Source organism: Sylvia atricapilla, chromosome 1 (genome assembly GCF_009819655.1).
Source record: "Sylvia atricapilla isolate bSylAtr1 chromosome 1, bSylAtr1.pri, whole genome shotgun sequence".
Taxonomy (NCBI): domain Eukaryota; kingdom Metazoa; phylum Chordata; class Aves; order Passeriformes; family Sylviidae; genus Sylvia; species Sylvia atricapilla.
Window position 1 is genome coordinate 64,020,183 of NC_089140.1, and position 16,384 is coordinate 64,036,566.

Sequence of the window (16,384 nt, forward strand, 5' to 3'; positions counted from 1 at the left end):
GTAAAGTTAATGAACTGAGATAGGAAAGCTACTCTGAAACAAGGTAATACTGACTAGCGCTGTGCACAGTTACATGACAGTTTCAATACTCTGGCAGACATAAACATCCAGAGAGACCAGCACGGATACAATTGATAGCACTGATTGGTACTGCACAGGCAGTAGCAATGCTGAGAAATTTTAATAAAAAACCCCCTAATATAGTCATAGCCATGAAGAATGAAAAACACCAAAAATCCTCAGTGCAGAGGACAGCTGATTTGTGGTAGTAAATGTACCTGTCTGAAAACAGAAAATAAAATATCTTAGGTGGTGTCTGGTTCTGTCAAAACCAATGGCAGTTCTCCCACTAACTTCAATTTTGATTTGAAATTCAACCCTGTTTTCTGCATGGCCCAGTGAGAGAAAGGTGAGAGTTTTTTTCTTTTTTTCCTTTTCATTTTCCAGAGTAAAAAGTACTCTGTTTGGAGAACTGCCAGTGACTCTTTAAGGCTTGGTCCAGTTTTTAAAAATCTCTATCAGCCAATTAGCTGTTCAAAATAAATACTGTCTATTTAGGAGGCCTGGATAATTTCTATGGCAGCCCCATCTTAATTTAAACTCTGTTCTTTTTCTGTTTCTTTCCTCTCCCTTCAAGCCAGCAGCCACTTCACCACTTCACTTTGAAGAGGCTTTTGAAAGCAAAATGTAAAAGACAAACTGTGTCTCTTCCTCTGGCAGTGCTGTCCCTTTTAGAGAAAGGCTGGGGTCAGTGAAGCTCCATCTGCAGTTTTCATTTGCTGAAATGAAAACTACAGTCATTGTGTCTTTTGCTAGATACAAAGGACCCATAATTATTTCTGCAGAAACTATATTTTGAACTCAGGACCACTAAATCCCATTTTTCCCTTGGGTCCTCTTTACTATCTAGAACTGTATTTTGATTTGCTAATTATCTCTGTTAATGTTAGCATGTACAGATATGCAGATGTGTAATATTCTCCAACAACAGAACTCCAGTGGATTCTGATATTTACAGTGTGCTTTTAAATGCTATGACTTTGAGGAAATATGGTATTAAATACGGTAACATTTGACCAATTCAATATTATAAGATCAGTAAGGTAATTTTCTTGACTAAATTTCATTAGGAAATCTTATTTTTGTTTCTCTTACTTCTATTTAGTTGGGTTTGGTTTTTTTTCAACTAGTGAATTTACATGTAACTTGAGATATGAGTGCATGTGCCTGTTTGTTCTTGTAGCTTGCTTGGCACATAAGTAATATTTATCTATATTGGTACTTGGATACCAGAGTGATGGTCAACTTAGATTGAATAGAACATTTAAAATGAGAAAGACAGATCCTAAAGCCACATGTGCTCTGGAGAACTGAACCTCACCAAAGCAAACTGGAAATTTAAGCTTCAGGTCCAGTGCATGTACAACTACTCAGTTTGAAACAGTGCGCATTTGAGTGGAATTTGTACTTCTGCTCCTTCAAACAGGTCAGCAGCGTTGTCTTCATTAAACATCTCTCACAGAACCTCTGGCAGTTTTTCAAGCAGCGGCTTCTGACAAATATCAGAAGTTGGCATTATGTTATGACAGAGAAGGTTAAACCAGTTGCTATTTAAAAGATTATTTCTAAATACATATGGTTCCTCCATTAACCTCTGCAGGCTTAACTGAGAAGAGGCTGGTCCATGCTGTTACTGCAGTGACAACAGGGAGGTCACTCACTGTAGTCAGCCACAGGTTTCCACAGCATGGAACTGGGCTGTCATGGCATACATGTCACACTTCAGCTCTTCCAGCCATGTCAGTCACCTGAGTCAGCTGTCAAAAACACCTGAGGTGAAGGATTAAGATGCATTATTCCTCACTTTACCAGTGGGGAGATTGGGGTGGTGCATGGAATGCCACATGGTCCTGGGATTTAGGTCCAAAGTCACAGCCATCTCCTCCAGCCTCTAGAACAAATTGCTAAGAGCAATTTGGGTAGAATAATTGGGTAGAAATAAGGGTAGAAAATGCTTGGAGGAATTTGCTTCCTTCAAAATACTCACCTCATCTCAGGAATCTGTCTGATGATCGATGTGTCTGTGTGTAATACCAAGAATGCCAAAAGGATTACTCAAAGTTTTTATATGTCAATTTTCTATTGCTCCAAAACATTCCACTTTTGTCTGCAGGTGGATGTCTGCAAGTTGGTGATGTACTCTAGTCTGATAAATTTACTGATAATTCCTATTTTATTTTCGAACAGTCAGGCTTCATTACTATAATTGAATATAACTGAAAGAGTTTCAGCTGATTTGTTCTGTAGCAGTCTTTTATCTGAGCCACACAAATTGTTGAGAAAGATCCCCTCTGGTGCGTTTTCACTCATTAGTCTTTGCTGGTTTTGGGGAGAGCTCATGAAAGAGTCACCTCCCTCCAAAATTGTAGTGCTGCTGCTTGTTACACAGCCTGGCTGCTAAACACAAGGAGGGAGCAATGAAGTGTCACGTTTGAAAGAGTACAAGAAAGAAGTGGAATGGTGATAGACTGAACTAATGCATTGTTAATGAGAAGAAGCTCTTCTGTGTCTTTGAAGGGATGCAAGGAAAGAAGTACGGCATGCTCAGAAGCAGTAAAACTCTGAAAGCTGTTTTTAATGCTGTTGAAGAAAGAAGGAAGTCACGGTCGCAGAATTCTTTTAAAATTCTTCTTGTCAAATGCAAATACTGTGTTAGCATGATCTTTTGATTAAGATTTACATTCAAAAGGGAGAGATCTGGCTGCTCTGATCCCTACACAGTTAAAAGCTTTTGGGACTGGATAAATTTTGGACCCATAGCACAAGCCTTGCAATCAGTATACAGTCCACTGACAATGGAATGTTTCAAACATCTTGTAATAAATTTTGGATAATAAAAAAATGCAAGAAGCCACCATTTAAATATAGCACAGGTAACTCAAAAGAGTGTTACATGTGGCTTGTGTGCACTCAATAGCACAAGATTTCTTAAAGACAGCTCCCAGACATTTTGAGAAAGTGGCCTTGGCCATACTCTGCAGTAGAGAATGAGGAGTAATACAGTTCTGGAGGAGAAATGAATCGTGATTCCACATCCAACAATAGTTTTCACACACATATGAGGCATAGTTAAGGAATGTCAGTCTTACAGAAACATCAGTGTGTATCATCCAACTGTCTGTCTCCATCACTGACCAAATTCCAGTGCTTCATCAAAAAGAAATTAATAATACGACAAGAAACCAATTGTTACTTTGTACTCAGAGTGGAGAAAAAAAAATCCTCTTCAACCTCCATAGTGGCCACTGGGATCCCAAAAGTGTGTATTTAATGCAGTGTAGACAAAGTGCCAGACAGACACATTTTTCGGACCTCACTGATGTGACAGTTCAGTATGTGGTCAAGAACTCAATAAACGATCTTAACTTTCTATATCTAAGGACTCTTTTCTTATGTTTATGATCTGTTTGATCAGCATTTAAACCTCTGTTTTTAAATAATGCTGCCACTTTGGAGGACTTTGCAAGATCCCTTCTGAACTTCACCTTCTGCATTGTTGAAAATCTTATAAATTTGAGACTGCATTTACTCATGGCCGAGTCTTCAGACCAGTGATTATGTGCTGACACTACTATTTTCTTCATTATCTATTATTTGCATTGTCTAATAGAAAGAATTGTCATATTTCTCAGCCACTCTCTTGCTAAGAAAAATAAGTGAATCTCATATTTTATCTTTGTGTGACCTATACTCATTGCTTTAAAAATCCAAGTAAGTTGTCTCAGCATCAACTCTGATTTAAGCTTGTCCTTTTTTAACACAGGTGACTGTAATAATTCTGTGCACAGAATTCCAGAGGAGGTTCTCTCCAATGGTACTAACACTTCAGTAGGTCTACTAAAAATACTTTGCCACATCTGCTGTAGAACTGCATACGTTATTTCCAAAAAGCCACCTTCCTGGCTTTTGTAATTGTATTTTCCATATTCTTCAGCATTTCCAGTTAATCAGTTCCATATTTACACCTAGAACTATGCATTGTTTTAAAGGGGCAGCAGGGAGGATTGCTAAATTTTAACCAGTTCATAATATCTGTGCCAACAAAATTGTCTTACTCTTCTTAAGTGATGAGTGAGTCCTTCTTGACTGTGTTAAAGTGTCTTAACCTTGGGTTGCTCAAGAATTTTATGAGTGCACACCTCATTCTTGCTCCTTATGACACTAATTGCTCCTAAAACTAAAATCCCTGAGAAACACAACTAGCAACTTTCCTCCTCTCAAGTAACACCACCTGTAATATACTTTATTATTGTCTCTGCTTATCCAGCATCTTATCCAGCTGAAGAATTTTTATACTAATTTGTGTCATTTCCACTCAAAGTGTGAGTTTCCCGTGAGAACCCACAACGAGCATTTTATGTGAAACCTAGATATAATAGATCTGACACATTATCCTTGTCTAAGAAACAAAGTAATGATTTCAACCACAGGTAATCCCATTGTGATTTCTCCTATTTTTCATTGTCATGTGTTTTAGTCACTTGTTTCAAATCTGGTTGAAATGTCCATGGTGCCAAAGTCAAGCTACCAGTCATGATATCACTTGACATAACTTCCCTCCCTCTTCTTGGGCATATTTGCCCAATCCATCATTGCATATTTCTGTCGCCTAGTACTATCTGCAAATAAGACATATTTAAAATATTTTCTACTTGTGCTTCCATCTGCCAGTGTCTTCAGTAGTCTGGAAGAAGGATAATATAGACCCAGTGATTCTTGTATTTCCCATTGATTTGCCATCATTCTCCTTAGCTACCCTTTCAGTATCTTCATGTACATCAACTTCCTTGAAATTGGGAAGACCATGTTATTCAGCAACAGATAATCTGTACATCAAGGATAATGTAGACATGCCCAGCTTGTCCTTCAGAGCAGTGTCAGGGCCTCACTTCATTGCTTTATTTCTTTATTGTTCCAGTAGCTAAAAAAATACATCTTTGTTTCACTTTTCCAAGCAAGGTGCAGTTCAAAAAAGCCTTTATCCATCATTCCTTTGCTTGTATGTGTTACAGTGCCTGAAAAGAAGTCCTGCTTGATAATCCAGGCCTCTTGTCACTCTGTGTGGGTTTTATACCTATTCTTAGTATATTGCTTTAATTATTTGTTCATTTAGAGACTGTAACCCTTTCCTACAATTTCTCTCTCCTGCCCAGTGCACACAGATTATTTCCATTCTCAATGTAAGTCCATCCTTTCCTGCATTTGAATCATTGAGTTCCTCAGACCAATCATCTTCTTTCATTGACTTTTCTATTTTCTAAAGATTTGCCTTATACCAAGCCTTAGTTACAGATTTATTTTTGTCCATCTTGCAATCTAAAAAGCACTGAATTCATTCATAATTACTTCCTCCTCAGGAACATCAATTTTTACAAGGTTCTCCTCACACAAACAACCCCCCCCTCCCCCGTCCAAGCTTAAAACAACCCTGTACTGGTTTTACAAAAAAACAGTAATCTGAAATGTCTAAGAATATCTAAACCTTGCTATTATTGATGGTATTTATGTCTCTGGCTGGAACATTTAAGTTTCCCTTATTATTTATTTCTTTATCTATTTATAGAGATGATTATACCCTTCCAAATCTCAGCCTGTCAGCCCATATTATCCCGTTCTCCCCAAATACTGTCCAAGCTGGGTCTCTTTTACCATCTTCCTTGCAGTGACTTTCATCCTAACAGATCATGTTTTATTCATGCCATCACATTTTAAGATGAATAAACACAATTTAGCTGTTTTACTTTGCTACAACATCAAATTTCCTGACTTTTATGTATTTTAAGTTTCATCCACATGGGTCTGTATATATAATTTCCTTGTTTTCTTTTTAGATTGAAAAAACCCCAAGGAAAAACAGCATGTGCTTCCCCACCCTTTCACCAAGTGATTATAAATGTATCTATTCATATTAAGTTAACAGCATTTGGTTTGGTTTTTATTTTAGTAATATATAGCAATAACTAGTCATGAATAATTCTTTTCCATACCAGTAATGCTTTCTCCTAGTCACTACTCATCCACCTGGATAAGGTAGAGGTGATACTGGAATACTGATTCAAACCAATGTATATTGTTTAGAATGTACAGAAAATGTGTGAGGTTCAAATAAACGAAAAGGACCAGAAATCTGAACATTAGTAAACACCCAGGAGTGTGGGGATTTATCACCCATCCAAACTGGTGATGTGTAAGCATACCATCAGGTGCAGCTGTAACCCAAATTTTAGAGCTCTGTGGGTGGGAAACTGCCCAAAAACCTTCAGCCACCGTCTCTCATGGCCATCAATCTTAGAGCGTGCCCACAGATCACGGGCAAGGAATGAATTACAGCACAGTCCCTCAGCAAATGTGCCAGGCTCAACTCATCCTGAACAGCACCACAGCCTAAGCTGCAGTTCAACACAAAACTTGCAGATCACTGTTCCCAGTGGTAATAAGTTCTTGCCATGCACTTGGGTAGAAGCATCACCATTAAAATGCCTAGACGTACTCTGAAGTGTTAAAATTAAATCCTCCTGTGACTAAATGTAGGAATTATAACTAAAACCCTGCTTATCAACTCATTTTATTTCCTGTCTGAGAAAGATTGGAATTTTAACCTTAGGTGTAAAAAAAAAATTATAGCTAAGCTAGTACTTTAATACATTTCTTCCAGTCAGTGTTACTGTGATTTAGATGAGAAGCAGCAAGGAAGATTTGAGCTGTCACACTTGACTTTCAGCTGCCACAAAGAGGCTGGAGGTTACAGGCTAAGTTTTAATTTATATTTCTCCTTTTGTTACAGGCAGAGATGGTACGTGCTGCTTTCCAAGCACAGAGATCTTTCTTGGTGTTAGCATCTCAATGTCAAGAGCCTCAAGAGGTAAGGAAAGTGACCTGGAGCTTCAAGAGGCAGTGTATAAAAAAGCCTGTGTTCCCATATGTTATCGATCCTGGATTTGCTTTCTTTGTTCCTTTATTTATACAGTGCACTTAGGGGCTTGCTTTCATTTTTATAACCATGGTGCTGTCATGATCAGAAAGCCATGGTCCAGGGTTCAGGACCTTTTCTGTACCAATGCATATAAGATCATTTGAAGAACGCAAAGGAGGTGTCCACTTTACAGTTGCAAGTGGGATTAGTCTTCCTCTGGAAGCTTGAAATGCCATGGAATAGAATGGCTATTTGCCAGCCCCCCAAGAATGCTACATGGTAGACATTGAAGTCAGGGTATGAGCTAGTGAGGGCAAAATCAATATTGGCCCATATATTCAGTATTCCTCAAACTGAGGTCCAGGTTAGGCCAGTTCTGGAAGGAATACAAAGCATTTTGCCAAGAAAATGAAAAGTAAACTTCTATCAAGTTGATTTATATACTTGTTTTAGTTGCAACTATTTAAATCCTCCCCTCACTACAAAGCTCAGGGAAGCTGTGGAGTTGTTATGAATCTCATTTGTAGTTTCTAGAAGGCTGAGGCCAATAGCACTGTATCATTCCTGGGAATAGCAATCAGGTAGCTCTTCTGTGGGAGCACCCTTGAACCTTCCTCCTTGGAGTATGCAGAGAATGAAGTCTTCCCTTGCACAGTCTCATTATTGCCATCAGTTCTGCATTTTTCCACATGTTCGCTGCTCCAAAGTGGATTAAAATACTCTCTGCACATGGTATAATTTACTGAAGTTTTGCTGTCACTATAGTTACTAGAGACACAAATTAGTAGTTTTTCTAATTGGTATATTTTAATGGCAAGGGTACTCAAAAAAAAAAAAAAAAAAAAAAAAAAAAAAAAAAAAAAAAAAAAAGCCTGTAGGTATTCAAGGGTAGACTTTGGAGTTCCAAGCAAGAAGGGATCAGTTGTTTTTCCAGCTGTCCCTGATCTCAGGGAGTAAAAGTGGGTCATGGCTCATGCAGAACAGGCAAAATTCCCATTGGTACAAGCCTCAAGCAGTCATTTATATTGGCTGTGAATACAACTGCACCCAGTGGCCCACAAAATTTTACATGTTCATAGGTAAAATATTCCCCAGTGAACATTTTCTGATGGCCCATAATGTAGTGCAATGTTGTGAAGTTTAGGGATTGTCCTAGCTCTGGTACAAGAATAAGCTGTGGGTCTTGGTTTGGCCTCCTGTGCTGATGTGCTATCAGTAGGATTGTCTGTACTTTTCCAAAGAGAATGGCAAGGGCTTCTCTCTACTCCTGCCCTTACGACTTTCTCACCTCAAGACAGAGGTCAAATTTGAGATTTTTCAACAGTAAAATTTAGAAATTTTCATTTAAAAAATATCAACAAAACATGCTAAAAAAACAAACAACAAAAAAGAGTAGAGGTAAAGAAGCGATTCTCGAGCAACCCAGAATGATAGTTACAGAAGCATTAAGAAAAGCAACAAATAATAAAAACCTCTTCATAAACATCACCGGAGCTCGCCATTCATATCCATATGTCTTCATTGCACATTATCAGGCTTGCATAGATTTCTGCAGCTTGTTGAAGACAAGAAAGTACACTTTTACCATTTAACTATCCTTTTGAATAGAGGAAGTGCCACATGCTATGTGTATACACATCATTCCAAAGTTAAAATACCAGAAATATTACAATTTCTTTTTATCAGTGAGAGCAAACCCAGTCCAGTTACTTAAGTTTTTTAAGACTGTTAGCTACACATTTTTATAGACATCAAAACACATATTGTTGTTCATTCTTTTTCTCTATTTTGCACATATTTTTTGCACAGATACACTCAATTATACCATGGACAGATGTGAAAATAGTTGAAGGCTACCTATTCTGTACAAATTGATTTTTTTCCCCACTGCAGAGAGAGACAGTTTCAGGCATTAGGTTTTTTATATCTCCATCAAAATGAGGGGAAAAAATTCTATTGTAAAGTCACACTGGTTAACCATTTTGAAAAAGCTGGTAATCACCAGCTAACCCAGCAGAAGGAAAGAAATAGGCATCCTGCCCCTGCTCCCCCAGGACCTTATTCCTGTGATGTCATCTCAGCTCTGGTTGTATTTATAGCCCAGAGCCATGGAGCCAGTGTGGAATCCAAACAGGAAAGCTGATCATTAGTGTATCAGAATGCACAGAGTAGAGAAAAGCAAATGAAGATGACAGCATATCTATAAATGCAAGAGAAAAGAGAGTAATTCTGTCATTCAGCTGTCTAGACTGTTTGCTTTATAATGTAAAGCTGTGAATGAGCCAGCGAGTTGCGATTATGGCATAGTAGCTTTGTAGACATTCAGAGACAGCGGTGTGGAGACTGAGGGGATTTACTGAGTTCCTGTCATGTTGGGATGTCATACGTGGTGCCTTTAAAAAAAAAGGGGGGGTGAGGGGAAAATGCGCTGGAAAAATAAATTAGCTCAGCACTTGCAGCTTACAAACTAATGAAAAAGGAATTCAAACAAAAAGAAAGCTCCTATATCTATAATAATCCTTGAACATTTTTGTGCTCAGCAAAGAGAAATGTAGATCATCAAAAAGTGGTATTTTTTCTCTCTATGAAAACGGTGAAGTCCTAGGGCTCATTTTGCTCTTTAATTCGTCCTATGAGTCACTAGCAAACATTTTCAAACAGTCAAGATTTCTAAAAGTTGCTTTCGTGGAGTTTTGCTTCTTGTTAATAATGTTATTTTTTCCGTTTGGAATCTGTTGCAGTGCACAGCCTTTATTATCTGTATATGTGAAAATAGTAGGAGCCAGGAAGGTAATTCCAGCTGGCATACCAATCTAGCATCAACTGCAATAAATTACTTCACAGAGAGCATGTTCTGTTACTTTTTATGGTCATGTTCTATATTTGTATGTGCAGTGGAATAGATCACATGACAAAACCACCAGTTGATATTCCTGTTTGTGTATGTCCCAGCTAATGGCTGCTAGATAAAGGCTCATTCAGCAAGACGGGATTTTTCAGTCCATCCACTTATTAGAAATTATTCATTGATGCCAAACTTCAAGTGTTAAAACAAAAAAAATGCCTTTTATAAATTGTTTACTACTATAAACAATATAAGAGAATATATGAGTGTATAAGAGAGTACAGAGAAGATGGGAAAATACATTAGAATATTGCTGTAATCTGTGAGAAGTTGTTTAAAAGGGGATTTTGAGACCATATGTTTTGCATGTTGCTTGGGCTATCCAGAAGACAGGTTTTAGCATAAACCTTCACAAAACATTCTGAAATCATTTAGATCTTAATTTTCTACTTCCCACAGTCTAAGCCAAATACAATTCTGACTAAAACGGTTTTTTTATTTCACTGTATAATAATTTAAAAAGTAATTAGTGTTCCCAAGAAAATTTATCTGTTTAACAATTTCTTCTAATTTCAGATCGTGTATTACTGAGCACTGCTCAAAGTCACTGCATTAAATTCTTTGTGAATGGTGACTCATATACTGCCTTCTCTTTATGAGTTGTTATGTTTCACTTTAAATGTTCAAACAGTTCTAAGAGTTGCTTTGAGGGCATGAGGAATCCATTGTTCCTATACTGAGAACAAATTAATGAGATTATTGTTTTTGTGAATTAATATAAGCATATGCAGGGTGAGTGTGTTCGTGGTAAGAAGTACTACAAAACAGATTTAAATGACAGATGCAGTTCAGACTATAAATGATTATGTAATTTCTCATTAGAAAAGAATGCTGAGTTCATATGACTGCCAAAGCTCATGGATTTAATTACTAACATTGTGCAGACAAACATTCCAATTAAATACCTAGCTTAAATATCCAGATCCCGCACACAGGTGGGAGGAGAGGGGTGGAAAAAAGTGAGAGGTAAAGGAGAGCTTTCCCTTTTTTGCTAGAAAAGGGACATCTCACCCCACCCCACAGCAACCCAAGAAACTGTATTTGAATTTGGACTTAGAGCCATGAGAACAAATCCTTCTGGTTTCATTTTTTATAGCCAAGCAAAAGAAAAAGAAAAAAATAAACTATTGTAGGATTAGAATAGTTGTGGCATAATCTTTGAATAAAGGACTCATTCTCAGAATTTTATGTAGAAATCAAAAGATGAAGATTCACAGTTCTCTGCTCTCTGTCAGTGTGGGATTGCTCATTTTCTTCTCTTTCTGTTTTAAAGTACTTCAATAACAGGACTCCTGGGACTTATTATTCTGCATTCTAGCAGGATTTGTTTTCTAATTACCTTGACTTGCTTATGTCATTCCATTTCCCCCTACTTTTCCTCATGCTCACTGGGATCACCCTTACTGTTTTCTGAAAATACGAACAGTAGGATACTCCTCACCTTGTCAATTTATTACTTTCTTGTGCAAAAGAGTTTGAGCTGAATTTTTCTGCCATTCTCTCAGCTGGTTGACTGCTGCAAACCTGCTCCTCTGTGTCTAGAAATAGCTTAAGGAAGAATTTGGTTCAATCCTTTTAAGGTCCTCGGGCCTCAAACTCACAGAAGGTGCCAAGAGTGACATGGACAGAGCCTGAGAGTCCTGAGCTCGAAAGGGAACCCCTTCCCCCGGTGCTGTTCTCTGAAATCTTGCCAAGCTGTTGGCATACCTCTGTTATCAGCAAGTCTCCAACTGCATGTGACGTGTGGTCACAGCCGCAGGGATGGACCAACAGTTTCCAGTCACTAACCTGCTGCAGCACAGAGTTCACAGGCTCATTCTTTGGATATTGTTGCCAACTCTTACTGATTCCATTCCAGATAGCCCCTGACACCTGTTACCTCGTAATTCTGTCTCAAAATCACTCACCTGCATTCTATCAGCCTCAAACTCATCAAGTTTTCAGTTCATAGAATCATTTAGGTTGGAAAAGATCTTTAAGGTCTCCAATCATAAACCCAGCACTGCCATCTCAACCACTAAACCATGTGTCTAAGCACCACATTTACATGTCTTTTAAATACCTTCAAGGATGGTGGCTCAACCACTTCTCTGGGCAGGGTGTTCCATTGCTTGACAACCCTTTCAGTGAAGAAATTTTTCCTAAGCTCTAATCTAAACCTCCCCTGTTGCATCTTGAGGCCAGTTTCTTTTGTCCTTTCACTTGTTACCTGGGTGTAGAAACTGAGCCCCATCTCACTGCAACTTCCTTTCAGGTAGTGGTGGAGAGCAATGAGGTCTCTCTGAGCCTCCTTTTCTCCAGGCTAAACACCCCCAGCTCCCTAATTGCCCCCTCATAGGACTTACTCTCTTCACCAGCTTTATTGCCCTTCTCTGGACACACTCTAGCACCTCAATGTCTTTTAGTTAACTTCTCTAGGTATCCTTGTACTGTTTCACTTTCTTCACTTGTGTTTGCCAAAACTCCCAGGTCAATAAAAGATGGATGCATTTGAGGTTCACTTCTGTCCCAGGGGCAGTGCACTCAGCAGGAAAAAGGCCCAGAGACACTTAGGGATCATGGGAATGCAGAAGGGCCATGATCAGTGCAGCATCACCCAGCTTGCACAGGATAGAGATGGAGATTCACATCAGTGGCAGCTCCAGACTGGCTCACACTAGCACAGACTTGCCAGCAGTTCAGGTTCTGTGCAAGAATCAGGCTCCAGGGTCACAAAGGCTCCGTGCACTTGTGACCTCCAGTGTACCTGGTACACTAGAGGTACCTAGGTATTCTAGATCCTCATTTGACATGCTAAGCAATTCTAGGGATCTGAAAACCTTTACTGGAATTCTGCTGTTTGTAACATAATGTCCAAAAGTCAGCAGGATAGTTTTCAGTCCCTGTAGCAATGTTCACATTCAGACTGTGCCATGTGAGACCCTACTGAGCTAAGCTGATAGGACACTCCCTCTCCCATTAAGTACCATATTCTTTATTTCTGCTAAACAAAATCCAAACTAGTACTCTCCTTTTGCTGTTACACAATTCTTTCTTGGGATTTATGCACATAACCTTGTAAAAAGGAAAGCACTTGAGGTACAGATGACTGAAAAGCAGGGCTTTTTGATTCACAGGTTAGTTAATTATTTTCTTCTTTTCCAATTTTACTTTGGTCTAAGTCAGACCACACTTGTGAATTCCAAAAGTTATGTCACTCCCAGGACTGCTCAATGAACTGGGCAGTCTTACAGTTTTTCCAAGGATGGAAACCTGCAACATCTAACATCCCTTTCCTGGGACATGGCCCATGAAAGGTGATTGCTCTCAGCAAAGATTAATGGGATCTCAGATGTTGTGAATGAAACAACTGTGGCTTAACACTATCTCCTTGCTACCTGGAATGCCCTGGGCCCCACTGACATGTACTACAATCACAGCAGCAGGACTGAAGAGGAGTAAATCAAAAGGTGAAAGCAGTTTATTAGTGTAATTGTTCTTGTTGATTAATTGTGGGATATTGCCTGTGTGCCTAAATCAAGAGAACCCTTTCTTGTTGAAAAAACTGCCCATGGAAAGCTGTAGTGGACAAGAATATAACACACAGAACATTCAAGTCCATTTAAAAACCAGCCAGTCCCAGCCAAAGGCAGTGGGTGTGATTCTGCACTGCTGTAAACTGATGCATGCAGGTTGTATCAGGCCCTGGATTTCTCCACTGGTTAGAGGCTATTTGTCTTTCACATCCTCTCCATTTGCCTTGCTTCAGAGTTTACATTTAAAAATAAACCCACAGATGACTAAAGTAGTAATATGTCAAGTGGGGTTATGGTTTGGTATTCCCTGTTTTTTTTCCCACAAAGGACAAAACTGCTACAGCTGATATTGGCTGTTAGATTGAGAATTTTTGTGCTATCTAAGAGGAATAAAAGCCAAATACCAATTAAGTCACTTTGGAAGCACACAAATGTGTCTAAGCTTCTGTGCTGATGAAGCTGACCAGACAGTTCTGCAGATTGTCTCTCTGTGTCATAGTCCTGCTGCTGCCTAGCAATGAGTTGAGTGACAAAACCTGTACTGTTGACCAACATATTGAATACTTATTACACCACTATGTTGAAGATTAACAGTCTAAGAAAACTAGGCCATAATAAATTAATGTCTTTCTGTAGTTAGGTAGGAGGAGAGGTTTGAACCCTGACAATATCAGAATACTAGAGGGACATAAATGCAGTTATCTCAGAGAAAAACCTTACTTACGGTCTCTGCAGCCAGTCAGAAAATACTTTCAGAGAAAACACTGGATTAAGGTGCAGTAGGGTAATAAATTTATATTTTATATATACTTAAATAAACAGGTTATTTCTCAGCCTAATCTGAACACTGATTCCATCCAGGCAATGAATAAAGAGTTTCAGAGAAAACAAAGGCCTTTCCTAAACTGCATACATACAAAAAAATGGACAAACTTAAAGTTTGCTTTACAAATTTTGAAAATACCAAAAAATGGGAAATTACAATTAATAAAAAACTATTTCAGTTCTAGAATCACAGCTACTCATGGCAGAAATGCATCTCACTGGTTATCTTATTCCTGTAGACTCAGCATAGGCTTCTGCTCATCAGCTTTAAACTGTCAAGGTAGGAATATTCTGTAAGGTGGTTTTGTGGGCTCTCTTTACAGTGATGGCCAGCACCTCTAGAGTCCATTTCTTCACATCTGTTAATGTCTTCTAACATATAGTCATCTAATATCTATTAATATGTGGGAAGAATTCCTCAGGGACATCTCTTTCTTCATTTACAGTAGAGGGAATCAAGTCTCAGCTGAAAGCAGATGCTTGCCTATTAAATGGTTAGAATGGAGTGTGGTGGTTGCTATCCATGACATTTTCATCCCTTGAAAGGATGAAATGTGGGATGGGACTGTACTAGGCTGTTTGCAGAGATAATGGCTGTGTCTACGTTAGTGTTTTAGTTCCCAGTGGGGCTGTATTTCTCCTTCCAATCAGCCCCGTTTACTATGTCATGTTTCACATTATAGAGCAGCTTAAGGTGTACAGAGTGGATATCTTTCTGATGAAGTTAAGTGGAAGATACACTCCCAGGCAGCATCTAAACCACAATTTACAGCTAGTCCCAAACAGCCCGCCCTTACATGTATGCTGTGAATGTCGGGGCCTCAGCACTAAGTGTTTTGCTCTGCAAAACCATTCCTATTAGGCTGCACTGCTTGCCAAACACATACAAAGACACCTGATGCAGATCAACTCCAAGTTTCAAACTTGCCTCTTAAAAATACAAGTAAGTATGATGGAGATTTTATGGAAGTATGAAGGAGAAGCTAACAGAACTGTACACCATGGAATAAAGGCTGTACTCACGCTGTTCAGGTTGCAGCTGAGTAAAATGAAGGGGCTGTTGATCCCAAATTTTCTGAGTTTTCTTTTGCTGATCCTATGCCAAAGGTTGCCATGCCCTCATTTTGTATAACTTAAAGAGTATTTGTTCTCTTGACATGTTTTTTTCATAATAGGTCAGGTTGATTTAAACACCGTAATAGTGAGGTCTGACTTGTGCTGCCACTTATCAACATAAAAATCCTTCAGTAAACAATCTCGCCCCTCAGAACCATGTAAGATGAGCCTAAAATACATAAGATCTTTTAAAACTATATTTTATTTACCTGCTGTGTTTTGTGCCTTTGTGATTCATGCTGGCAGGTTTCTGGACAAGAGTGGTCCTGAGAAAATACTCATTTTCCCAAATCAAAGCCGAGATTTTCAAGTAATCACTGGCTCAAGCAGCCAAAATTTAAGCAAGCCATTCAGTTTAGGGTGACTTTACAGGCAGATTTCAAACATCACAAAACCCAAAACTTTGGCCATCCTCCTGAACTGAGTGCCCCAGTCCTATTAAGCCTGTCACCTGGGGAATTTCTTGTGTGGGTAATGCAAATGTGTGACGCGAAGAAAGTCTGTGTAGTGTGATCTGTTGGAATACTCGTTTTCCAGGCCATTTAATGAGACTGGGCTGAGACTGTTAAACAGTCTCTGAAGCCAAAGCCTCAGGCAGTTCTTGTTGCATGCTGGAACATTTTTGGAGTTTTGGCTAATCATGGCAATAGTCTTACTACTCTTGGTTTTCTATTAAGATTTATAAAATATTATAAGCTGGCTGGTTGTCTAGTTATTTGTATTTAAAATTACAATCTGGTTTGAATCATTGTTTTAAAAGAAATAAAGGATACTGGGAATTACTTCAGATATTTGTCAGTTGTGCCCATGTTGCATTTTTAAGCATTTCAGCAAAACTGATATTATAATAGGAATGGTGTTTATAAGAGACTCTTAAATTTCTGTTAAGCAACTGTGCTGTGTCTTAAGTGACAAGAAATTTTATCTAGCACATGCCAAAGGCATGCTGAAGATTTTTTCCAACAGTTCTGATTCATCTCCTGGAATTCAGTTTTCTTAGAGATATAATATAGACAATGATTTTATTAAGTCAGCTGTTTTAATATTCAT

At 38.6% G+C, this 16,384-nt stretch overlaps 1 protein-coding gene across 1 annotated transcript in view; it reads left to right on the plus strand.

Annotated features, from left to right (window-relative positions):
• CAP2 (cyclase associated actin cytoskeleton regulatory protein 2) overlaps nt 1–16,384 on the plus strand; it is a 67,645-nt gene that overhangs the window by 25,374 nt on the left and 25,887 nt on the right. The window contains 1 exon segment of the mRNA XM_066324481.1: nt 6,845–6,922. Within this exon segment, the coding sequence (XP_066180578.1) occupies nt 6,845–6,922 (78 nt within the window).